The sequence below is a fragment of the Chelon labrosus genome, assembly GCF_963514085.1.
Source record: "Chelon labrosus genome assembly, chromosome: 12".
NCBI classification, from domain to species: Eukaryota; Metazoa; Chordata; class Actinopteri; order Mugiliformes; family Mugilidae; genus Chelon; species Chelon labrosus.
This window is the reverse complement of record NC_140345.1, coordinates 15,236,540-15,263,096: the sequence shown is the minus strand read 5'-3', so window position 1 is coordinate 15,263,096 and position 26,557 is coordinate 15,236,540. Positions and strand designations below refer to the sequence as shown.

The 26,557-nt window shown below is 41.6% G+C and overlaps 1 protein-coding gene and 1 long non-coding RNA gene across 4 annotated transcripts; one reads left to right on the top strand and one right to left on the bottom strand.

Annotated features, from left to right (window-relative positions):
• On the bottom strand, positions 1-25,933 carry deptor (DEP domain containing MTOR-interacting protein). The gene is made up of 10 exons (XM_084556873.1): positions 25,431-25,933; positions 25,131-25,223; positions 21,385-21,563; positions 20,588-20,711; positions 12,854-13,032; positions 8,496-8,678; positions 7,411-7,548; positions 5,549-5,619; positions 5,260-5,364; positions 1-741 (listed from the first exon to the last, which is right to left on the bottom strand). Exons 1-10 carry the CDS (start codon positions 25,442-25,444, stop codon positions 619-621), a joined length of 1,209 nt encoding a protein of 402 aa, XP_084412999.1. The 5' UTR covers positions 25,445-25,933; the 3' UTR covers positions 1-618.
• Positions 8,559-10,102, top strand: LOC311496862. Of its 3 annotated transcripts, none has more exons than XR_014699358.1 (3): positions 8,559-8,674; positions 9,414-9,522; positions 9,672-10,102. It is a non-coding gene; the product is annotated as an uncharacterized lncRNA (long non-coding RNA). The 3 variants fall into 3 exon arrangements; XR_014699359.1 differs by having other exon boundaries at positions 8,563-8,670; XR_014699360.1 differs by having other exon boundaries at positions 8,630-8,755.
• Positions 25,934-26,557: the final 624 nt, after the last annotated feature.

Genomic DNA, 26,557 nt, shown 5'->3' with positions numbered 1-26,557 from the left:
GTTTCTTCCTGTCCTGTCCTGTCTTTCCCAGCAGAGGGCAGTGTTGAACCACCAGGAACATTAGCCCACAGTCAGAGACTTGCTGGGTCACAGAATGAATCCACGAAATATTCTTCCTTATTTTTAGTTTCTCCTTTATCTCGTTCTTCTCCAGGTTCTAATATGAAAACTTTATTTTGATTCCTCCGACTTCAGAGGACTAGTATAGCCAGAAAGTCCCTTTCATGATCAGAAATGTGGTCATGATGCAGTTCAAACTAACAGGAAATGCAGATTCCCATGAAGTCTTTGCAGGTGCAGATCATCTGTAGAAGTGGTGGCTCTAATGCGTTCCTTTTTTTTTCTTTTCTTTTTTAAAAATGTGCTCCATGGAGTTAAAATCCTGCATGTTTTCTCTGCGGGTTGAATCATTTGCTCGGCTCAAATAGCCGCATTCTTAAACACACACACGTCTCTCGGTCGTCCACCTTGTCCAAACAAACGTTAGAAACGGAGAAAGAATGAGGTTCAAAGTCGTGTTTCCCGGTTGATGTGGTTTTGAGGTCAAGTACCAAACCTTCCAGTCCCCGCATTGTTACTGCACTGCTGTTTTATGAGATTTACTCCAGTGGCTCAAATTTATGCCTCCTCCATGACCTCCATCACGATGGTCCTGGGTCCCGTCAGGATCAGGTTGCTGACGGTCCGGTAGTCGTGACAGAGGACGTTGAGCCCGTTCACCGACACCACGAACTGACATACCTGCAGAAAGACGGACACAGAGAGGAGATCATGTGCTTTCATGCCACCCAGTAATTTATATGTTGGATGTTCTTTTTAAAACACCATAAATCTCTACAGACCTACCATGGAGCTACAGTAAGCTACAGTACCTTGCATCTCCTCTCACATCTTGTAACTACAGTATACAATCTACAGACATTTCTATACTAAAAAAAAAAAATACTTTTGGTCCGAGCTACTCAGATTAGATAACATTTGATGCTTTTCTTTGTCATATCCAAGAGTAAAATGAAGGTTTTAGGTTAAAAGATCCATTTAAATAAAATACTCAATAATATTTAATAAGCATTCTTCATTTCTAATTTCCTCACAACAGCGCAATCTGTTTGAGCGACAGTACCCATAAAGCAATAACTGAGGCTGAGCAACACCCGGTGCAGGATGACAACCACGTTCCAATCACGCCTGAACCCTGTCTCCCTTATCGTTACTTAACTAGGACTACAACTTTGCAGCTGCAGATAAAAAAAATAGACTTCTTCTCCGAGTTGCCTCTGAGCTGCTGTGGTCTGAATTGTTTTTATGCAAGCAGGCGCATGCAAGCACACTGATTCACTGGCTCCACAAAGGTTTTCCAAAAGCTCTGCAAGATGCTGAAAGAGGTATAAAATACTGTGTGTCAGTAAGAGCAAATGTTCTTGAACAGATACTATACACTGTATATAGTTTATTGGTTGTATATTAATGAAGTGCAGATGTAGAGAGCTGAGTGATGATGGAAGAAAAACTTTTGCAGATGTTTCAAGGAGCCCAGACTCGGGAATCGTTTTACAGGCAGCAGCTATTTAATCCTCCTCCCTTACATGAACCGATGTTACACAGAGAAGTGAATCCGTGCAGATACAGGTTACCATTCTTGATTATTTACACAGCAATTTCTACTAACTGTTTTTCCTGCACTTTGAGTGAAGGGAGGCTCAAAATAGGGAGAGAAAATGAGGCGAAAGAAAGATTTAGAGTGATAGAAGGAGGGAGAGCTGTCCAGACTGTTAATCCTGTGCTGCAGAGGAATTTCAGACTCTTACTGTAATCGTGCCCAAACCTCTGCAGCCTATATTACACCGCAGTCAAAGTGCTCCACTTCTTTTTCTTCACTTACATTCTCTCTCCATTCCACCTTTCATTTCAAGCCTCTATAAAACTCTCCCAACACCTCCCCCTCTTTCTCTCCCACTGATTCTTCTCTCCTTCCAGGCTGTGGGGCTGTTAGTCTTGGCTGAGGCCCAGCTGGACTGGAGGGCTTTTTGCGCCGAGAGGGTTAAGGAAAGGAAAGGAACAGAAACCAGCAGCATAAAGACGAGATGTAGGGAGAAAATAAACTACACGTGTAAAGAGGCCACGCTAAGACATTCAACTTGCAGCTGTGTGCAGTGTACAGGTCAGCCATCCCTTAAAAAAAAACTACTCAGGTGATGGATGACCTGAGGCCATTTTTGGATTTATGTCCCTTGAGGGATGAAAAAGCCAGAGAAACAATACATCACAGTATATATAGACTGTAGAGTGTACTGTGGCTGCATGCTCTTAACTATATGCTGTAAACTTATATGTTGAATTTACAGTAATAATTATGTTGTTCCCAGCTGAGAATGAAAGACCACTTTCGAGTCCTTCTACAAAATGTGAGGCTAGATCATGGAGTTGATTTCGCTTCTTTGTTCGGCCAAAATCCACAAAATCTATGTTTAAGCTCGACAAATCACAAAGATTTTAACAATTGTGTCTAACCACTGGCCCTTCCTATGAAGTTTACTGAAATAGGTCCTCAAAGAGTTGACAAAAATAGTGTTATTTGGTGCAATTCTTAACGCTGGAAAGGTGCAAAATTTAAAATATGATCAAATATAACCCATAACAAAGCTTTGGCCATGTGAGAAACCAAACTAGAAGACAAACCAGCTAGTGATAGTAAAATATGTGATTATAAAAATTAGTCAGGGTTATAATGTCCACTCACTAATTAACAAATATCTTGTTTGTTTTTATCTACACATAAAATAAAATGTAACTAGATGATCGCGAGTGATCATAAAGGGGTCCATGCCGTGGCGAAGTCGTCCCCGAGGTCTTCTGAGAACTTTTCATTATCTTTGTCCATAAATGATCCATGCCAAGTTTGGTGTGAATTGGATGAACAGGCTAGGAGGAGTTGATTTTGGTTTGAGGTGCAATTCTTTTCAAAATGGCGGACAAAAATGGCATGTGGAAATGGGCGTGGCCTAGACCATCAGAACCAGGGCTATGTAAGGAATCAGAGGGAGAAAGAATTTTTTTTCTAGGGCACACGGTTCTAGAGATATGAGCCAAAATGTAAATTGGCCTATTATAGCGCCACCTAGCTGCAAGCATGTGTATTGACACCTTGGCAAAGTGACATGCTAGGACTTGTACCAAATTACCAGGTTTGATGCGTTTCACCCTTGCAGTTTGTCCTGGGCAGACACTTTTAGCCAAGCAGAGGAGAAGAATAGGAAGAAGAAGATGATGAAGAAAAATCACAACAAAATCAACAGGGATCCTGCAACGTCGTTGCATGGATCCCTAAAAATGTTAAGTTGTTTTACAGACAAAGGCTGGGAGCAGAAACTTCCAGGAGAGCACTGGTTGCTTGGCAACCTCTCGGTTAAAAACAAGACTCTGGGAGTGAAAGTGAATAAGAGCAAATTTCCCAACATTTAAACCATTACGTAAAGAAAAAGATAAAGATATTTCTGAGCTGGTCATAAGTGCGTGTCTTAAACATAATAAACATCAGTATTTCATGTTTCATATAAAAGATATTAGAGGTCTAAAGAGTATGTCGGGAGGCTACAGTTCATGTTCTATCCAAGCTTTAAAGATTTTAAATTGAGGTAAGCAGGCTCTCTTTCTATCCGTGCGATACAAACACAATAACAGAACACACTGTTCTGTATACAGGTGCAATGGTGTGGAAACGCGCACCACAACACAGGAAGCGCAAATGGACTGAAAGTGAGCCAAACGGACACCCCTGCTCTCTACCTGCCGTGCTGAAAGTGCATTAGAAGCGGCTCTAAGAGTGATGCATTATACGTTGAGGTGCTCAGATCCATTATCCGGATGTGCGTCTGTGTGTGATGGAAAAAAAGATGCAGCGTCTGAGAGCACGTGTATATGAGGCCTTTTACTACCTGCTATCAGAGTTCGGCGGGCGTACAGTTCTCCCTTGACATATTGCCTGGAGCAAAGTGCCAACACCTTACGGCATGGAAGTCCCTCTCTGCAATTACACATCAATAAAACTACTCATGTGAGGTGGGACGGGAGGAACCTCCGAGGAAATGGGTGCAGTTGACGTCTCAAAAAAAAATAAAAAATAAAAAAATGAAGCTGTAGTACAGTAGTGCGGTATGCTGGGAATTGAATCTAGCACGCTGACCTAATATTCTGGTTTTGGCTTGGCTCTGTAGTTAGATTCTTCACTCGGTACAACAGAAGAGCGTAAAATTGTACTAAAAATATTTGAAGAGAATGATCACATGGCGTCTTAACACATGTAAGTCACACAATCACCGAGTTCAAAGACATGAAACATGCACGTCTCACGAGTGTGGACGCCTTTATGGCCGACTTGAAATGTTTTTCAATGATAATAAATGGTAACCAACAGTAACCAAAGCAGAACTGATATTATTTCCACTGACCGTTTCCTCTTTCACTGCTACTCCTTAACATGCTCTACCTCCTTCGTCAGCCTCTAAAGTCTTAAGCAATTCCAAACAGCTGATGATGACTATGACCAATAGTTCAGATTGTGTCCTTGGGTTTTCCTCTCCCTTTTCTGGCCTCTGCTGCCTTTTTTTCATTCAGCCGTTGCTCCCCATGTTGTGGCTAAAGTCGCTGTGCTCTGCATTCCCAGCATTTTTGCTGCCACTCTGTTGACATACCTTCGTGCCAGCTGTGGCGGCAGAGCCACTATTACCCTGTTTTCCTCCTCCCACAACACTTATGTGCCTTTACGGCTACATCTTTTAGGGACGCCTCTGCCTTTTTTATTTTCCAGCTCTTCTCTTCCATTCTTGTCAAACTCTTCTCCGAGAGTCTATATGTTTAAGGGAATGTCCTTCTTTAAAAAGAAAAAAGCTTAAATAACCACCAGCAATGCGCGGAGGAGCAAACATCACATTCCGGTCTCAAAATAAATATTAAAGGCTCCTTTCTTTATTCAACAGACTGCATCAAAGTTCATTCAACATTAATAGAGAGATTACATGCTCTCTTTATGCATGTGAACCTGCAGTACTTCCTGTTTTCATTTTCCATTGCTTGGAAATAGATGGACTTGTTTTTCAAATGTAGATAATTACTAGCTGGAGATGGATAAATCAACCTTCAAGATAAATCTGTCCATTTATGCTGCAAATAGTGACATGACCTTTCTTTTGTTCGTCTCTCTACACCATGCATTAATAGACAGATGAAGCCCACTGGTGTTCACAGCTCTTTAAGTCTTACCTTCATGCCAGCAGCGGCTGCAGGTCCACCAGGGTCCACGGCCTGGATGTGACAGGGTTTGCTGCCTCGCACCACAAAGCCCCAGCCCACAGCGTCACCTACGATCTGAGGAACGACAGAAACGCATCAACTTTGTATAAAAAATAATTAAATCTGAGCCTAAGATTTGCACTGGGCTGTAGTGGGTACATCTAAGAAAAATGCAGGAATGCAGAAGCATTGACTAAGCACATGACTTGAAGGATCTTCTTAATGCCTCCATAAGTGTATGTGTGTGTGTTTGTCCTACGGTGAATGTCTTCTTTATGAAAGGTCCTCCTGGTGTCTGCAGCTCCTCTGGACTCACTTGTCTCTTTAAAACTGTTGAGATAACAGTAGATACACAAACTGTTAGACAAACTTCATATTCACATATGCAGTCAGGCATTTTTTAATAGTTTTTATTTCTGTCTTTGCTTAAGAAAATGTATATGTGTGCGTGGAAATGCCAGTCACATGCTAACAGGGCCTGGAGGCACGCTGCTTCCTGAAACAGTATAGCTCTCCTTCCCCTCCTCCAACTTCCCCTTAAACATTGCTCACTTTAACACGAACTGGACGCTTGCTTCTCAAAAATTATTTTTAAGTGTATACACTGTATAAAGAATGACTGAAGATAGACACACAGAGACAGCTGCATACAGCTACACCCACACACTAACTAGTGTGCTCAGAGAGTATGCAGGTTACTTCCACACTAGCTAATGGTATGAAATGAAATAATTGAAGTTACATTTTTTTAGCTTTCAAGCTGATTTCTTCCTCTATTCTAGTCACTCCTTTTTTTAGTCATTCATTTATTACCACATGTTTCTGTTGTGTTTGTTACTTTAACTTAATCATTTCTGATTACTTTTCTGAGGTTCAACCATTGTCGCGTTATTACTTCCGATTTGCAGGTACGTGTCATGAACTGAGTGACGGAGTGACGCCATAGCTTCTCTAAAGCACGAGTGATGTTTGCACCACAGATATCTGGTAAAATTATTCTTCCTTAAAACAAACCATGTTGAACATCGTGGATTGGAAGACAAGCAGTACTGAGCAATAATTGAGAATCACAGACAAGAAACGAGCATATGAATATAAATAACAAGCTTAGTGTCCACATAGGTTCCCTAGAACACAAATAAAATCTTAAATAAACTAACAAATGCTAAAAATGAACCTGAGACGCATTCCCTATAAATCCTTTGAGTATTACAAAGCACGTGTGCTTGACAAATTACTTGAGGTCTGTTTAGCACTTTGCTCTAATCTGATAAAAAAAAAAAAAGAAAAAAGAGGAAGTGATGTGCGACTTTTCGTCATCTGGACATTTTTATCTCATTACGGCACCTTGACCTGATCAGATACTGTATATAGAAGTGTCTCATTTTTGTGGTTTCTGCGTCCACTTTTTTCGTCTGTCTAACTTCAAAAATGTTTAAAAGAAATGACAAAAGACACGAAGCTCATCCTATTAGTCTGTATCATCGGCTGGGAATGCTTTCTGTGTTTCGACTCCTTCTCCTCCTTTCGTGTAACATATGCAATTACTAAGGCTAGTGCGAGGCAGAGGGGAAGTGCCCAAACTATGTGCCTTCCTTTTCCTGCTCATTGTGTATCGTGTGTGTGAGTCCTCTTGTTGAGGGGGCTCTTGTGGTACAAAGAGACTCCTGTCAAGTCCTGGACTGGACACATCAAAGAAAACCTCACAGCGGTACACGCAACACACAGACAGCGGAAAGCGCACACTCAGCTCATGTGCGTCGCTCCTTCGTTCAAATCTGCGCTCAGAATTTAAAGCGGTCCATCTCCAAATCGTATGTGTGATTATAACTTTGTCCTCCTCTGTAGTAAACACGAGGCTGTTTGCCCGTTTAACCTTAAGTCCACTAATGCTGACCATTCACCCACTTCCAGTCTGAGATGCCTGGAGCCAGTCTGTGTGCATCAGATGCCTTTGTCTTTTCCCAACACGGATAATTAAGACTTTTCAGAAAGCAGTTCTGAGACAGGCTGACATTTAAACTGAGACGTGGTTCCTAAAAACACAATAAACCTCTAGAATTATGTTAACAGATGCAAAGTGAGGCCTTCCACATCGTCTCTATTTCCATGTCATCCTACCAGATTTAGGGTTGCAGAGGACAGGTGGACTGCTGCTGAGCGTCGGGCTGCTGCTGTAGTAACCGCTGCTGCCACAGCTGCTGCTCATGCTGCTCCGGCGAACTCCGACCACCACTTTTATTTCTTTCGTGGGACTCACTGAGACATAGACACAAAAAAAAAGAAAAAAAAAGCTGGCATGTTAGACTAAAAGACGGGGAGACGGGAAAGAGCAGGATACAAAGGTTAAAAAGATTAAATTTGAATGTTTTGCCACTTCAAGATGAAAACTAACTTTTCTTTCTCGAAACTATTTGAATGTTCCCCACAGGAACCATCTTGGACAAAGTGATGTTCACAAATACAGAATGGAAAAGTTTAATACCTCTTGTAATAATATAAGCCAAAGCTGGGTAAAGCAAGAAAAGACAGTAGTTTCTGTGTGGCGCATTTTACTCTTTACTCTAAAAACTTTTAGATTACAACAGAGCATCTAAAAAGCAACCTTTGTGCAACCATTTACACTCTTAAGCCCTATTTGCACAGGAAGTCTTGTGATTTAACTCCGAGTTTTACTCAAATACACTGACATTAACCCTGGTTATGTCTCTTAGGTACTGTAAATACGTCTGTGGAAACACTGAGTGGCATGTATAACAATCACAAGGAAATGAAAGCGAGGAAACATCCCCTGTCGCACGACACTTAAATTAGACTTGTATTGATATGATGCAGAGTTGAGCATATCTCTACAGCGATGTGACGAAAGCAGAAATCTCAACACTTCTTCCTGCATTTTTCTGCCTGGCAACAAAGGCTGGACCGTTCCGTTATCTATATATGGCACCACCAAGGACACCAGTTATTGCATCTGTGCGTGTGCTCGGGTATGTGTGTCAACAGAAGATAAGGCATGGGGGGAAATATGTCACTGTGTTTTTCTTGGAAGGAAGACATCCACTAAGCAGAAGGACATATTCAGACTGCTGCTCAGTTGAGATTGTTAAAACTGTTAAATGCCAAAAAAAGCCTGAAAAAAAAAAAAAGGTCGACAGGAAGAGACAATTATTTTGCAGTTTTCAGTCAGGTCTGAAAACTGCACTTACCTGAGAGGAAGCTGGTGTTGCCTCCGTCCGAGTTCTGTTTGCGGAGGCAGAAGGGGCTGTCGTGGCTCTCGGGGATGCTGCGGCTTCGCTCGTGGAGAAGCTCCATCAGTCGCCGCCGTCGCCTGAAGTTCATCCTGAACTGATAGAGGAGGGGCCCGTCCACAAAGTGATGCTTGTTGGTGACTAATAACAAAGAACATTTGAGAAAATAAAAGTTCTGTTACTGGGAAGGAAGTTCTGCAATTTAAAATATTCACTAAGTATGTCTAATCTAAAGAATGAATTCCAGCTTGATCAACCCGTCTCCTTTTTCTAAAATCTAGTTGAATCTGACATTTTCATTGTTAAAGCCTGGGCAGGCACATGAAGAATAACCGTTTTCTGTGAAATGTATTTCTATACTGGTTGTTAGTCAGCCTCTAACGCCTCATAATTATTTCATTAACAATTACGTGAAAGCAGTGACCACTCCTACTTTGTGACAAATTATGAGCACTGTTTTATTTAAAGTAATAAGACTGTCAAAGGGAAACAAAATCAGGATCCGCTGCTATTTCAGTTTCAGTTTAAGATGATAAAAACAGTCAATAACAACTCCCAAACACTCCTCCAGATTAGAGAAGCTATTCCGCCCATTTTTAAGACCACATCTTGTTCTACTGCATTTCTGAAGTTTCTGATAATGCGCCTGTGTAGTTAAGCCTTTTTTTAACAACCAAACAGCTACACACATCAGGAACCTGCTTAGAAACCCAGTTTTCTGACTCAGGTTATGTAACTAAATTGCGTTCTCCTTAAACTCTTCAAACTGGGTTATTTTCATCAGAGGCCAGGCTGTAATATAATCTCTGAATAATGCATCTGACCCATTCATACAGAAAGATTAATGAAATTTTCTTCAATGTTTCGCTTTTACAGTAGCAGTTCCTCTGAGACTACCCAACCCGAACCAGCTGTAGCCCTGCATCTAATCTTGGAATCCAGATTAAACAAGAACCTAAAAACCCCATCATTTCCTGCTGTCATGGTTAGTTCTCGTTGAGTCAAACCAATAAGTAAAAACATACATTTTACTGCCAAACCTTCATTAAAACCATTTTTCAATCTCCACAGTGAGAAAGACACAATGTGAGGGGTTTATCCAGGATACATTTTATTTTACTGTCTTTTTCCAAGGTCCTTTGCTGAGACAAGACAGAGTCGACGGTTGTTACTTCCTTGTTGGTGGCAGCATGATACACAGAGTGGATTTTGTTTGATCCAAGCCTGATCCTCAACCCATAGGACCCAAAGGGCCCCACTAACAACATCCTGTTACCAGACACCACAGGACACCCTCAGAAGGTCCATGTCCATTCTCTGATGAGTCACAACTGTTTTGGAGGCACAAGGGAGACCTACACAATATTAGGAAGGTGGTCATAATGTTATGCCTGATCGGTGTATGTGTCAGTTTTAAATACATATGCTGATTTGTGTTTTTTTCACCACTGATTAAAGATGATCTTGTGTCAGGAAGACAATATATCTAATTTCTCCATTACCTGCAGCGGTTTTAACATGATTACCCATTTGTGACTGATTCAGATGCAACAAATTCCACACTGTCTCACAGCAAACAAACACACCACACACACACAAAGAGGATCCATCTAGACCCACTATCCCACGCACTGCTTGAATGAATGAGTGACCATGACCTCTGTCCGGGGAAACAGAGAGCAGAAAAGCAGCCTAGCTCTTTATAATGTGTTTTTAATAGGACCTTAGGGCCTGTAAAAACATCACCTAAAGCCAAATTGTTTTAAATGATCCTCCGAACACCGGGGTGTAGTGCCACAAACACAGTGTAAAGTCCACAATTCATGCGAAACGTGTAACAGTAGAGCAATTATTTCCACAGGGAGGATGAGACCAGCAGGAAGTGGATCAGGCTCTGTATTACATTAACTACGTGAAGTGACAACACACAGGACCGTGTGTGTGTGTGTGCGTGTGTGTGCGTGCTGTAGCAACAAATTCCTCAGCCCTGGAGATGCTCAGCTCTACTACAGCTCTTGAGAAATGGGAGGGAGAGTGAGTGTGAGAGGGTTAGAGAGAGCAGATGGACCTACTGTGTGATGAGGGCACTGGGGCAGAAGAAGAAGCAAGAGCAAGAGGAGCAAAGGGGGATGGAAAAAAATAGCGGAAATAACTCCATCAGGGGAAACATTTATTCTCTGCTTTAATCAAATGTTGGTTGTGTACGGCAGTGACATTTTTTAAGATGTTTTGCTCCTCATGGCTATATGTGTGCTCTATTTGAGCTGGTATGTTGTGATTTTGCTGCTTGATGGCTGCTCCACACGTGAACAGCACGAAAAGTCATATTAATATGCTCTTAATTAGCTCCTACGTGTTTTTGTGTCTCTCGTGAAAGACTCCACTCTATATCTAGTACGCCTCAAGCTATTATGACTTGTTTGGTTGTATATCTATTATACAGCCATTAAACTAAGGCCAAGGCGTCTCTACAGTAAAACACAGTCTAATCTAATCACACATGGGTGTCAACCAGAGACATCAGCACCAAATCAGGTTTTATGTGGTGACCGAATGGAAATCCATTCAAGATGCAGGTCGATGGGTCATCGTTTACCATGGACTGTCATGGACACACAGCGCTAGGGATGGTGACCACTACTTTATGACTGGCTCTGAAAAAGAAAAAGACCAAAGGGAGTTTCTTCTCCGTCATAACTGAGCCCCAGTCTGCAAGGGTTTGATGGAACCACACAGCCATGGAGTTGACTGCTTATTTCACATGAAAGCAAACTGATTCTAGTGTCATTGGAGGGGGATGTGGTCACTTTTACCTAAGTAAAACATCCAAGTACCTCTTTCACCACTGAGACGATACCCAACACATACGGCAAGCTTATATATAGTGTATCACATATTCACAGTTAACATGATAGCCTTGGATCTCAGCCATAAAGTCAAAACAAGCCGACCTCTAGAAGCCTGTGACATTCAGGTCACATTTTCCTCCCTTTAATAACTCTAACATTTTGTAACTCTACTCACTCTTTAAGTGCAGCCTCGAGCTAGGTCGAGGACGGAGAGAATCAAAACTCATGAGCACTGAAACACAATCTTGGTCACTGTGGCATTTAATGTGGGTCAGCAGTTCAGGACAGCCATGAACCCAAAATGAACTGTAATGAGTTCAAGTAGCGAAACTAATGCAGCTTCCTGTTACTTATTAGAGACTGTATCGACCTATTTTTTGTTTTGGGTATGACAGAAAAAAATGTTATGTGCTTTTTATAGAGGGATCTAATTGTAACCCGTGTTAGAGCTCTCTAGACATTAAATTAAATTAGGTAAATTAGGTCCCTGTTTTGCTGAAAACTGCAGCGAGCTCAGAGTGAAACTTGTATGTTTAGTTACCTAAACGTGTGTTTGAGAGGGCTGTAATCATATATCTACGACAGTTATCAGATTGTATGTTTCACAGCTAAGGTACATGTGACATATAAATGTGAAGGTCTTTGGGTTGAGGTGGAACTGTATTTACCAGCCGAGCCTTCGGGCAGGATTAGATAGACATGAGTCTACGGGGGCTAGTAGCTTTACTGGTCATTCACAGATTATCAGTCAGACTGAAACTGATCTAAGTAGGTGCGGCATGGGATAATAAAATTGTATCATACTTATAACTACGTCAATTACGACATGAAGTTCAGTTTTGGCGCCATTTTGCATATATTCAACCAGTGCTGCATGATTGAAGCTCTTATGGTGAGCCGAACGTTTTAAGTAAACAGCTTCTTTACAAATCGAGGTAGTTACAGCACCACCCAATGAATATAAGTCTAATATTGTACTATTATTTTAGCTCTGTTTTGGTCTCCACCAGCGTCGATATGTTCCCTGCCTGGCCCATTATGTCTGCGTGCTGTGTGCAGCGGGGCCGGTACTTAAAATGGATTCATTAGTCTTTAACCCACTGAAAACAACAACCCGTGTAAAGCAAAGAGGAGCAGAGAGAGTGAACCAAAATATTCAAGCTATGGGCTGGACAGCCAAAACAACGAGATAAAACTAGTATCTCCACAGCTTACATACACACACCCATGCTCCCAGTGTGTATAGAAATCCAAAGCTGTGTTGCTTAGTTGCCATGTCATTACTGGATAATCCCCGTTTGAGGGGAACGGTTTAATGAAAAGCCAACCCTCTGCAGGTTAGTCATTATGAGAAACCCCATTCCTTGATAATAAGAAAAAGTACTGATTATCACTTGACATGCTAACTTGACCCCTTCTAATACTGAAGATCAAACATTAACGGTAGGCCCTCTTCCTCCACCTCACCATGCTGGATGATGCCGTGTTCAAGGAGCCGCCGTCCCAGCTGCTCAGCCTCCTCCCTGGTCGCCATCTCTCCCTCCTGCAGCAGCCAGTCGATGAACTCTGAGGCCACCAGCGTCCTCTCAAACGACACGGCCCCCTCCTCCCTGGTCTGTAACAGGTTGTTCTCGGTGTTCATCAGCCTGTGGAGAGAAAATAACAAACTACTGTTACTTACCGAAAAAAGGTCTCATTCAAATTCGATCCATACATTGAACTCAAAACAAAGCTTGCGTTACTAAACTGTGAATGAATTCAGCGACTGGCATCAATTTGGTTTTTAATCAATTAAGCATCTAAACTTCTTGCTAATGTTTGAATACTAACGAGTGGCAGGACATTTTTTACTTTAGTACACATAACTAAAGAAAAACTAGGAAATTTCATAAGAAATCTGCAATCTTTATAGCTGAGGAACATAATGGCAAACCACAGAACAGCTTTAGCATCCAAGAGTTGAGTTATTGTGAAAAGTGAACTTTCTTCAGAGGGAGTTTCCAGCAAAGAAAATCTTCCAAACCAGCAGCTCTGCCCATTTCGCCACTCTATAATCTGCACAGTCCAAATGCATGAAGACAGTACTGTAGCTGCCTCCAGACTCACACTTCAGCCACATATGTGGAGGATTGAGAACGACTACTAAAGCTAAATACATGTTATTTCTTGAGCTTCATACACCAGGACTACTGATTAGAGTTTCAACTCACACGGTAGTTACATCAAGAAAAACAACTGGCTCTGGTTGACTGATAATAAGAGGAGGTTCTCTCAAACACATCTCAAGTATCTCTTTCACAACAGTGGATAGGATTCCACAAAACATATAAAACTTCAAAGTTAAGTGTGCATTTAATGAACTGATGCATATCTGAATCAGAGGATTAGATGAACCGAGGAATGCGGTTTTCTTCTGGGTGCCCCCATGTGATGGTTTAAAAACAAATAAAAAACAGACAAGTACACACTCGTAAAGAACAGAACTGCTGACTCTTCACTACGCCGCTCTCTTAAAATCCCATTTAGACCCATCACACACACACACAAACACTGTCACCTACACGCTTAAATCATACAAAAAGAGACACACAAGCCATGCAAGAAACAGTAAGATTTCTGCTAAACACCTGTACATCACCTGTATGTCTAAACATGAACTAGTAATGAACTGTAACATGTAGATTCTACACTTTCCACCTCCCCGCTGGCTGTGCTCATCTTATATTCCCACATTATATCTCAGCGGCTATCAATCATTCTGTAAAATGCCAATCCCACAGTGTCAAACAAACATCATGTAATAGCTTGCAGGAGATTTGAAGGAATCAAAAAGTAGCCTGATGCAGACACCAGACACATCCCAAAGTTGAGAGAATTAAGCAACAACCACCAACGTAATGGGCCGACCTGAAAGAACCAGTCTGACAGTGAACACATCTTCATAAATCTGTATTAACCAAACAATGGAGGAGGCCATTTTCATGGATCAAAACCAGACTAGTGAGTCAGTCAAGAGATTAAATGTGATTCTCTGCTGAAAAGGTGGATTAACGATGGATTGGAGGCGAAAGACGAGAGGCCCCTTCTCATTCACAACTTCGTAGGCAAGTGTTTTATAGCTACCCGAAGCTATTTACATTTTTGAGATAGGAGCATACCCCTTCTCATGTCTTTAGAGTAAATATCATGTTACTAGAAGAGAACTGCTAGGTTAGCTTATCATAAGAACTGGAAACGGGGAAACAGCTGGCCAGGCTTGGAAACATTTTTAAAGTCTCCACTTGTTGAACCCTAGTGAATGCTGCAAGTCAGGAGATCAGTGACATGCTAGCAGTTTCTGCATTTCCTGTCTTTAGGCTAAACTACTGTACATGTTGCAGTAGTGGTACCAGTTGAGATATATATATAGAATAATAAGAATAATTGTCTTTAAATAACTGGCCGGTGCACATAAGTAATCCCCACAGTATTAATAAATGTTTATAGCAGATGAGACACCTAGTGTGTATGCACCACAACAGATATGAATGACCGTCTTATTGGATTCAGAAGGTCAGTGGGAAAACCCTTAGTGCCTAGAAAGAACAGCATCAGTGTGGTTTAATCTAAATGAGGATCTAATACATAAAATTAACCTAAATGAATGCGGAATCGGGTGCAGCATGGAAAAAGCCACCTTGCTGAGAAAAGCCATGTATTTTTGTATTTCATATAAACTTGCTTTCAGGGTCACACTGTATTCCACAACCTGAGTAAAAATTAGAACAAGAAAGTGGTCAGAGTGCACACCCAAGGCTGCACTCTCAGACTTTCAGTCATGAAAAGTCAACACGTGGCTTGCTTGGATGTCAAATTTTGATGGATTGGCTGCCATGACTCACATTAGCAGGCAGCATTATAATACAAATGTTGAAAGATCTAAACAACATGTTCCCTGAAACATGACTGTGTAAACAATGACATTTAATCCATCTAAACATTAACCCGAAAGATCGTGTTATATTAGCTCAAATGGGACGAGTTGAGCTATTACAACCTGAATATGCGCTCAAAGTGCGTGAGTTGTTCAGTCAGCAAACACTGAGATGTGGCTGTGGGATAGCCCAGCTCTTTGGTTTTGCTGTAGGGTGGAGCTCGGAAGACTCTATGGCCAAACAACACAAATCAAGACTGACAATGTGACTTTAAAGGTCATAAATTACATCAATGGCTTGAGTTGCCAAAAGGTATACAAGTAATAAAACATCAAGCTATTAGAAAATAACATCAGGACTGATACAAATATTTTTATATGGGACAAGTGATTTCTAAACACAGGCAGATTCTAAGTAGAGCTGGAGTGTGGACAATGTCTGTCTTCTAACATTCTTTAAGAATTGGCTGAAAATGCACATTCATCTTCTGTAACCACTTGTCCTCGAGTGGATCGTGAGTCTGCTGGAGCCTATCCCAGCTGACACTGGGCGAGAGGTTGGGTACACCCTGGACAGGTCTCCAGTCTATCACAGGGCTAACACAAAGCGACAAACAAGCATTCATGCTCACACGCACGCTGACAGCCAATTTTTAACCACCATTTAACCTAACGAGCATGTCTTTGGATGGTGGGAGGAAGCCACAGAAAACCCACACAGGAAAAACTCAGAACAGAAAGGCCCTAGCTGACCTTCTTGCTGTGAGGCGTCAGTGCTAACTACGATGCAAATGTGACACACTTGGAAAATCTAAAATCTTGAAAATGCTAAATGTGATCACAGAAGCTCAGTTTTAGGTAGGACAGTTTAATATTGTACTGTCCCTTTTTATGAGCGAGCTAGATTTTTCTTCATGAAAAGGAATGATGTGAGGAAAGGCCAGTGGTTTATATCACAGTGTACAACTGTTTCTGAAAGCAAGAATTGATAACTCAGTCTAGACGGGAAGCCACGCCCAAGGTCAACTGATTGACAGCTCGGTTCTTCAGAAAAAATGCAAAAGTTAATATAAAAAATATGATATACAGTAAAAATAGAGTTATTTATTTGTGATAAATGAATAGTTCTATTTGTGTATTTTTCTTTAATGTCCACATTTATTTACACATTTTTGTGGCACTCTTGTGACTCCATACTTCTTGACTAAATGACTGTATGCGTTTCCATTACACAAACCACGTTTAATGACGCAACCGTCTCATATCTAACTTTAATTTCCACAGTATTTAATCTCAATTACAGCCTCCAATGGCTGATATCTCATCTAAGAATAAATAAATGATAGCATTGCTTACCATCAGTGTTTATGGTAAGACTTCCTTTGTTTGTCACCTTGGGGTAATTATTAGTAAAAGAATGACTTATTGCTGTAATAAAAACAACAGTCCTGAGGAAATGAAAGACTTAAGCATTAACAGGAGCGATTATAATTTAAAAGTTAGCACTGGTATCTTTAGGAATGAACGTTTCTTTTTCAGTGTAGTTGCATGTACGTTGTCTGGTTGTGTCTGACAAAAGAATACACGTCAAGTATGACGGATGACAACCAGTAAATGTAAAGTAGCAGTTGCAGCTGAAAGAATTCAAAACCACCAGAACAGTCCTTTAACAACTGTGGTTCCATGAAGCTGACAAAGGCTCAGACTAAAGGGCGGCCCGAGAAATGAGAAAAAAAAAAAAAAAAAAAAATGCAGCTGTTGTTTCAAACTGAGGTGTACTCTAGCTCTGAGAAGTCCTGTGGAACTGACTAACAGTATTGTCTGTCTCTGTCTCACACACAAACCAAAGCCCATACTGAGAATGAGGCCATGTGGAGTACTGAAATCAAAAGATCAAATGCTGAGGAGAGAGTGATGAAAGTCTTGTGCTAGTCATTAAATGAGAACTAGGAGATAAAATAATTAAAATCATACTGCAGATAAAGGTTTTATTCATTAAGTGGGCTAGAAATTCAGCTTTCAGCATCTGAAATATAAATAATGTATCTGAAATCCAGCCACCATCACCAGCTCACACACACGAGACATATAAATAGTCCGCTTGGTGAACAAAGCTCTGAACAATGCTTTAAATTGACCTCTCTGACCAACTCCGTCGCTAAGGAACTACTGTCAAAACATCTTTCACTGGTTTGTTTATTGGACTTTTATGTGTAGGTTGTTTTCACAATTGACAGTATCACAGATCATTGCATGTGTGAGACGGGATGTTTATTTTTCCAATGGAAAAACTAGAATGGCCGAAGGGACTTTATGTAACACACTGTATGATCATGGAGTTTGTACAGCGTGCACTTCAGGCGTTTTTGCTGCTCTGTATGCTTATGCAGTGAGGAGCAGTCTAATGTATATGATGTGGTTCATTTTATTTATAGGCTTAACTTCTGATATTATGCAGAAACACTATGCATCAGTGTCAGCATGGTGGTGATGTCATTTAGTTTTTGCAGATATTTATTTTGTTCAAACGGTTTAAAACCATAAATCGGAGCCACATGACAGCGCTTGAGCATCGACTAACTTACTAAGATTGAAGCTCTGTTCCGCATGAATGAAATAAGTTATACAATAATAATGATACATGATCATGATTCATTGTGGGAGAGTGCCATGGGCTAACATCTTGTATTCTTATGACAATCTCAGTCCTTCTGTTTTTAATGTGTCCCGTGTACAGTGACTCATTCGTTTTACAGTGTTTTAGAACTCAAACTAAATAATCCACTGCCGGACTTTTATCAACACAGGAAGTGGAATTCCCTGCATGAGACATGCTTGCACTTTGCACTCTGATTCAGAAGAGATGGTTATTTTGCTGAAGGGTTATTTGTGCATTAAGCGTAGCTGTGAAGCAATTCAAGCTACCATCAGAGTGAGCTTGAGGAACCGTGTGTGTGTGTTGGTGAGTCCTGGGATGCACCATGGTGATTACATAAACACATAGCTTTCAGAGCTGAGACGACAGATGTCTCCCCTTAGACTATTTTCTTTCTCTTATGCAACAACCGTGTGTGTGTGTGTGTGTGTGTGCGTGGGTGGGTGAGTGTGTGTGTTCAGAAACACATGAAAAATAGGTCTCTGTTTAGAAGAGTGTGTCAGTGTACGTGTGCCAAGAGAGGCACAGGAACACGGCTGGCTCCTGTGTTTAGTTGTCGACAGGCTCAAGTGAAAAAACCCTAAATTGGGGCGAGGTCACTGACGACAACAACAACAAGAGATAGGTGGAGACCGAGGAAGATTTAAATGTTTTTATAGAAATTATTATTCTCACCAGTACTGGGAAAAAGATCAAGAGTAAAAACAAAAACACTCCCATTAGTGGTGTCCTCCTTCTCTGGGTAAATACTGACTCATCTATTGTTAAGATCCTTGCAGTGTGCTTTGATTTTCCTCATCCTGCATCCTAAAAAAAAATTAAACGGGGCAGGCTCAGCGCTATGCGCTCTAATCTAATGGTATCCAATTTACCATGAAAATTCATTTTCAAAAAAATGAATGGTGGTCCTATTTCTGGTGTATTCAATCAGCGTGGTGCGGAGAACAGCAGAGACTCACAACAAAGAGGTACAAAGAGGAAAGCAGGAAATACAGGGATGGCCTCTGCTGTCGCTTGCCAAGTGACCATGAAGTTCCAAAACTTTCAACATCATCAGATAATAGTTCAGTGTTTATCACAACAGCAGCGGTATTCACCAGGGTCATTTTAAGGAGCTTTACATCCTGCATCCAATCATTTATAACAGTGAATCACAACAAAAACAAGACTGGGCTAATGAACGGGTGTACTGTACATGCAGGAATGTGGAGTATATTAATTAAAAAATACCAAAATACACTTAATGAAAGAGTAACTGTAGCCTAAATGCAACACTATGACATGTAGGAATCTATACATAGTAAAATTGTGATGGTATCGGACTTTTATTATATAAACTGTAAAGTGTGACTTCACATTTTTGGTGCTATAATAATAAAAACAATAGCTTTTTCATTCAAACAGGTAGCATTCACATTTTTTTTCAGATCAGTTGTCGTCAACGTGCATGAGGAAGGTGATAAAAACACAGGTGGAGGTGAGGAAGTTAGAAAAAGTGTGGGAAGAAACCGGTGACACATTTCTGAGGAGAGTCGTAAAAATAAAACTCTCTGGGAGTACCATAAACATGGTAGTTCACGTCCCACACAAAATCACTGCAATGTACGTATGTTGTAGTATTAACATTGACAATAAGACATTAATTATTAGGCGTGGAATCCACCCCTAATCCACTCCTAATAATTTTAATTGTATGTTTAGATGTATTTCTTTACGTCATTATGTGACGATATTGTGTCAAAGGACTGATTTGTCAACTGATCTAGTATCTGTGGGATGCACTCGAACAAGCCTGATCCACAGAGGCCCCTCCCCTCAACCCATAGGACCCAAAGGCCCCCACTAACAACAACCTGTTGCCAGACACCACAGGACACCCTCACAAGACCCATGTCCATTCTCTGATGAGTCACAACTGTTTTGGAGGTACAAGGGAGACCTACACAATATTTGGAAGGTGGTCATAATGATAAGCCTGATCGGTGTATAAATTGAGCCAGCATATTAGTTTATTATAAAGCCTGCAAAAGAGGAAATAGCTAGGCTCGATCCAGTTGCTACATATTCAACTTAATAATAACACCTATAAAGGTCACTGATTATCCTAGTGGTCAAATAAAAATCCCTGCAGGTTGCCAGGTAACCCAAACCAGTCCTGCCTTAATGGCAAATATTTAAACTTTTTCTTTTTAAATTTATCCTCTCATCAGGGGCAGTCTCTCCATTTCTAGTCTTTATATGAAGCTAAGCTAACCTATAGCTCCATATTTGTCATACAAAGTGTCATGCGAGTTTGAGGTAGACAACAGCCACAGAAGCAACGTGGATAAGTGGTAAAACATCTTCAAAAAAGTCCAGATGTCCTAGCTTCTGCTCTTTTTTTTTGGATATACCATGACCTGGATGACGGAGAACCTTCCCAGACAGAGACAAGAGTTGATCTTCTCATCTAACACTTGGCAAGAAAGAAAATAAGCACGTTCCCAAATGTCAAACTATTCCTATATACTGATAAGAATACAGCTTGCCTCTATTTTTTCGTCTTTCTAGGTGATACACTACGGTGAACATGAACGTGTGTATGCCGGCGCTTTCGTGTCTTAATTTTGCTCTTGTGTGTGCGTGCCCATACTTTTCATAGATCCTCTGCCCCCTCATGAAGACCTTGGCTTCGCTGTCCAACGGGAACGTGCCGTCGTCCTTTCTGAAGCGGTAAAACAACTTCAGGTCTTTGAACTCCCGGTGCTCGTCACACACTGAAAACACATCGTGCAGGAATTACACACCAATATGAAAAACAACTGGATTATTGGAGACAAAAGGACCAGAACAGGAAGAGGTAGTTAATGACTGACTGACAGGAAAATAAACCTTTAACGCTGAAGAACATAACCCAGAGACGGACACAGACCTGATGTTTTCTCTTAGACTGTATCGTGATGTTTTAGTATGATAACACACATGCTGTGACTCATAAACCCGTTACTTTGACAAATTGCAGATTTAATTTACAGCTAAAATTATTCACCTTAATTACTGTCAGCACACATAACTGTCTGCCGCAGACGCCATTCAGACCTTCTGCATGTGCTTCTGCTAATTTATGATGGCAGAGTGTAACCATAGCTAAAATGTCCCATTATAGTCCCATGGGATTTTTGATTGTTTGCTTAAAGCAAGCATCTTGAGTTAATATTAAGTTGGCTCTGTCTAAACAGCAACTAAAGAAATACCGCTCTCCTTCTGTCCGGTCAGATGTGAAGCAGGTAGTGAGACACTGTGTTGCAGCCAAATTGGCCGTAAAGCACAGAGAGGCATCCATTAAGAGGCGCTGCTTGTTCCCAGAAAATGTCAAACAAGAAAAAGAACAGGAGAGAGACCCTCGCTGTAACAGAAAACTGGAAATACTCTCACACAGCTCGGCCTTACCATGGTGAATGATGCTCTGGTCTAAAAGTTTCTGCATGATCTTGATGGCCGTCTCTCGCTCCGAGGCCTCCTTGTGTTCGATCAGCCAATCAATAAGCTCCTTGGCTACAAAGCAGTTTGGGTACGTTCGAAGGTGGTGCCTCCGATCTTTGATCACCTTCGCCTCATGGAGCCGCAGCCTGGAAAACAACAAACCAGACAGAAGAGGAAAAGGAAACGTCAACTTACTTAAAAATGAGATGAGAGACATTTCTCTGATTTTGTTTGCTTCTAATGACAATCAGGTGACATATGACAAAATGAGAAAATGTAATATGTGAGTTAGGGCAGTATGACCTGTCTCCGACATTCAGCCCAAAGCCATATAATGTTACTAAAAATGTCATTTTTTAAAATTATGAGAGGAAAAAAAGAAAATAGCTCCGTAAATTCCAAAAATAGGTTTAAGCCAAAGACAGACAAACATTTTCTCAGCTTCTGATTTACACACGACTGCTGCCTAATTGAGAATTAATGGTGAAGGAACATGTTAATGAGTTTCATAACATTTTCCAAGTGACAGTGGAGCTTCGTGGTTCAGAGGAAGAAGAAACAATCAAGCAGCGACTTCCTCGGCTGAAAGACGAAGCTAGTGCCCAAGTGGCGAAAACCGCAGTTCGTCTGACATCCACTTGAGCCTGACTCCAAACGTGAGTCAATCCCAATGCCCAAGTCTACAGCAGACATCAACAGCCCTCTGCTTACAGCCTGATATAAACAGATATTTTACTCTTTATAGCTAATTTCCCAATTCATGACAACAGTACAAGCGCGGAACTTTTATATAATCATTTAAATTATATCAAGGCTTAAAGTTATACATAAATAAGGGATGGTCTACTTTTCAGGGTGCCGTCACAGAGTGCTAAATTGGCGTCACCCACCCACCTCAGCTTCAACCATGCTCAACCAAGTATTTGATTGTTATTACTTTGATTAGTTAGGTGGTGTCAGGTACTGTCAAGATGGCGGTGGCCACTGCCACCCACGTTGAGCTTCAAAACTGCTCTTGAGGAATCCTATGGGTGCCGTTGCAGAGCGTTGGTCAGTCTTCACAAACAGGCAGTGGATACAATATGCACATAATACTTCTTTTACCAGGCTCAAAGATAAACAATCTTGTAAAAGAAAACTTGATTTACTTAAGAAATAATCTGATCATTCACTAAAGCAAACCAGTCCTCTCCTGATTGTTCAAACGGAACACCGTCTGCATGGATTTATGATGTGACTGTGTTACAAGATGACATGACAAACCAGTTATGCCCCTATATATGTCCCATATGCTGGTTTCACATCACCAACGTGACCTCTCCCTGAACCTGAACATTGTATAACAGCCCACCACAGTCACAATGTTAGCCAAGCTTCCTTCAGCTAGCTAGCTGCACCATGCTGGGTCTGTGCACAGCTGGCTACAATCACTAAGGATTAGCAATGACGGCTTCAGTCCAAGCCGACTGTTCTGCCAAGAGTCAAGATGGGCGAACTCAGATGAACAGCTTTTTCAGGCTTTACATCCAGCCAGGTTTGACAGGCATCTTTATCTGCGCACAGCTTCATAATCTACCAATAAAATCATTTCAAAAGAAGTTGGAAGCTAAATCAGATCAGCTTGTTCTGAATGAAACAATGACAGGCGGGAATGTCGGAGAAAGACTCTCTGTCTCCTAAACATTCGTGAAGCATCACATTTTGTCCCGGTGCAACAAACTATCTATTCACAAGTACGAACTGGTCACAAGACTTAATACAGCAGCTGCATGTGCCTCTGTGACAGGTTTGCAGCCCTGTGCCTGAAAGTGATCTGTCCCGAGATACGAGCAGCCGACGTGATGGAGCACAAATGTTTGATAACAGATTTAAAAACAGCCTGTTATCAGTATCAGGAACTGTGTCGGTCGCGTCCCATGAGCTTGACTTGCGATAAAAGGAGCAAACAAAGGTGTGGATACGGTACACCCCTTGCTTTGATACCAGCTGTGTTCCATATCAGGTCTAATTTTATTCTCTTGAATTCTGCCGTTCACAAAGTGAAATCAGCCGCGTCTTTCTCAGCGTTTTATACCGTGGTTTGGTCAGGGTTATCCATTCAGGACGAAGCCAAGTCAGGGAGTTATAGTGAACAGTGGGGGAGACATTGTCTTCATCCTCTACAGAAAGACTAGCAGCAGTGGCACTCTAACTGGATACAGCAGTGTTAGTTTGAACACTAACATCAGCATTCATGCTCACAATGGCAATCTGAAATGCTGGTTCTAAGCGGGGATAATGTTCAGTGCAAGCTTTTGCTAACTGGCAATAGCCACAAAGTAAAGTAGTTAAGGATTATGGCTATAACTGATCACAAACCAAAGCATCAAACTTTTTGGCGACTCTATAAAGTTGAAGAGCTCTTAATATGTTTGGACAATTGTTGATAAAATTTATGACGGCAATTCATCCACTGGTGACACGCGGAGTCACCGAAGTCAATAGGCTAAAGCTATGCTGTGGGAGCAGGGGATGTGTTTACCAAATTTTTATGTCAATCCATCAAACAGTTGTTGTGACATGTCAGTGGTGGATCGACTGGCGGAACAATGTGCGCGGAGGATTCAGAAAGAAACTGATATAGGGACAGAGAGCAAGCCTTGCATGTCACAACCACAAGTCCTTTTCGCCTAGAACAGATGCGTCTCAGAGGACCCCGGGACGGCCACCCCAACCAGCCCCGCGTTCACTGACACCAGCCACGCAGCCAGCTGGCAGTCTCAGTGTACGGCTGTGCCAAGAACACTGACACACACACAGACACACACAGCAAACAATGATAAACACTCTCAACAAACAAACTGTTAATCTCTTGAGGTTGATTTTAGTCTCACTTCCTATTGGTTTTCAGAACACAACAATGTTACAGCACTGTACTTCTTTAAAAAAAAATCATAACAATTCAGTCGCGTATTTTCCACAGAGTTCAGCTGGGGGTTGAAATTCCAGGCATCGGCGCCGTGCTTTACGCACTGAGCCTCTATTCATCGATGGGGACATGAGGCAGTGAACGCCACCAGGGTTATGGAGCCGTTCTTCACATACAGTACTGTAGGTCAAAGGGTACAGCGTGTCAACAGCACTGGCAGGGCCATTGGTTTGACAGGATGAGTGGGCACGGCATGATAATGACACTGTTGGTTCACCGTTCTCTGTGCAGCTCAAAGGGCACTGTATCAGAAAGAAAAAAAAAATTGTTGGTGTGCTCAGTCCTGAAAAGAGAAAAGACAGAATCCTCCAGAACCCAGACATTACAATGCCTCGGGCTGTAACGTACACGAGGAGGGTTGTGCATGTGTGGACGCCTTTGTTTGGCTGTGCATGATGCAGTGAGCCTGACAGTGGCTGTTGAGCCAGTTTGCAGGGAGTGGAGCAACATGCAAGATCATTAACCTACTGTCAAAACGACCTTAGAACCACCTACTTCTCTCGTTTAGTATGTCCCGGCATGTCCTCTGTGATCCACGCAGGGATATCATGCAGGATTGAGCATGCAAGAAACAATTACTCTCATTATAAGACTAGATTTATTAATCATCATGTATTCATTTATAGTGCAGGCGTGTCAGCTGGCAGAAGATCCTGATGAAATTACGCAACTTCCATCAGAGAAGGTTTAACCTACAGCACACTCGCGTTCAGCGGAGATCTGGGCCAAAGAAAGACCGACATACCTTAGCTGTTCCCCGGTGACGAGAACCTCGGCGAGCCGCTCCAGCTCTGCAGCCTTCTTCTGCATGGTGTTCTCAATCCCGTCCATCTCTCTCCTAACGCAACAAGGGCACAAACACACAGGGTTTGTTTCCAAACAGCCGCACACAAAGACATCACTCTGCAAACGCATCATTTTGTAAATGAGTGAAATTGCTGTGCGGCAAAAGACGACTTCAAAACAAAGGCGTGCAGACATCCACGCGGTGGTGATTTCGGATAATAAATGATTGCACCCGACACATCAGGGTTTTGCTTCTTACCTTTCAAGAACCATTGAGACTTAAGAGTTTATCAGATATTCCTTTGATGAATGGGGAGGTAAGTCAGTCCATTGTGGGGAGCACATGCAGCAACACGGGGAGTCCAGGCAGCGCCTCAGTGTGCCTCCAGATCCACCAGCAGCTGTTTGAATTCCTCAAAAACCTCCAGCGTCGACAAATATCCGCACACGCTCATGAATGCATGCACTTCCCAGTTTTTTAAAAAAAGAAATCCTTAAATTTATCTCGGGTTGTTTTGTGGTGAAAACCACCCTGCTCCCTCTTACCGTGTCTCTCTCTCAGGGCTGGTTGGTTTGTTTGCCACTGACAAGCCACACAGACTGAGCGCACGTTTTCTCCACGGCGCAGAGCCAGGGCCGATCCACAAAGCCCCCGCATTGGGAGGACTGTGCCGTCGTCAGTGGGGGAGTTAACCGGAGGGGCGGGGTTACAGAGACATGTCGGTGCGCTCGATTTATGCATTCTGGAAGCAGTAATGAGTGGGATGATTTGGACACAGGATGTAGAAACTATTTAACGAGGATGGTTTGTACAGCTTTGTCATATATGTGTGTTAAAACAGCATAAATATGTAACTGGAGCAAAAAAAAAAGTAAAATTAGCTTTTTAAATTTAGTCACAGCTTTCTGAAAAGACTGAAGCCTAGTGTGTGCTAATACTTTCTTTCCCATCCACCAAAGACAATACTTTCACTCCCGAGATCATCAACAAAATGAGATTTCCTTTGTGATATCGGCTCATCTTCTCAAAATCTACCCAGTCTTTTAATTAAAATGTCACATCCTGGTCAATGCCAAACAGTTAAATAAGAAAAAGCATCAATACAATATAGAAAATTTTAATTCTTGAGTTTGCAAAACACAACACTATACTGACAGTTGTTTGTGCAGCAAAATACACCAAAACTACACTTTTTACATCATCTCTAACATATTGCAAAAAAAAACCAAGCACTGTTTTTCTGAAATAACCTTGCAACATGTGAGCAGGCTGCAGTTGTGCAAAAACAAGAACACAGGAAAGCCTCAAGACGTGCAGATCTGCCTTCATTTGTTGCATGAAGTGAAACATGTCTAAACGTGTGCACAAGGTGAGCGAGACAAAAC

Coding starts and splice junctions, on each gene's coding strand:
- deptor (XM_084556873.1), bottom strand. Junction 7,549..8,495: donor CAACACCAGCTTCCTCTCAG/GTAAGTGCAGTT, acceptor TCTATGTCTCAG/TGAGTCCCACGAAAGAAATA. Junction 5,365..5,548: donor TCATAAAGAAGACATTCACC/GTAGGACAAACA, acceptor GTCGTTCCTCAG/ATCGTAGGTGACGCTGTGGG.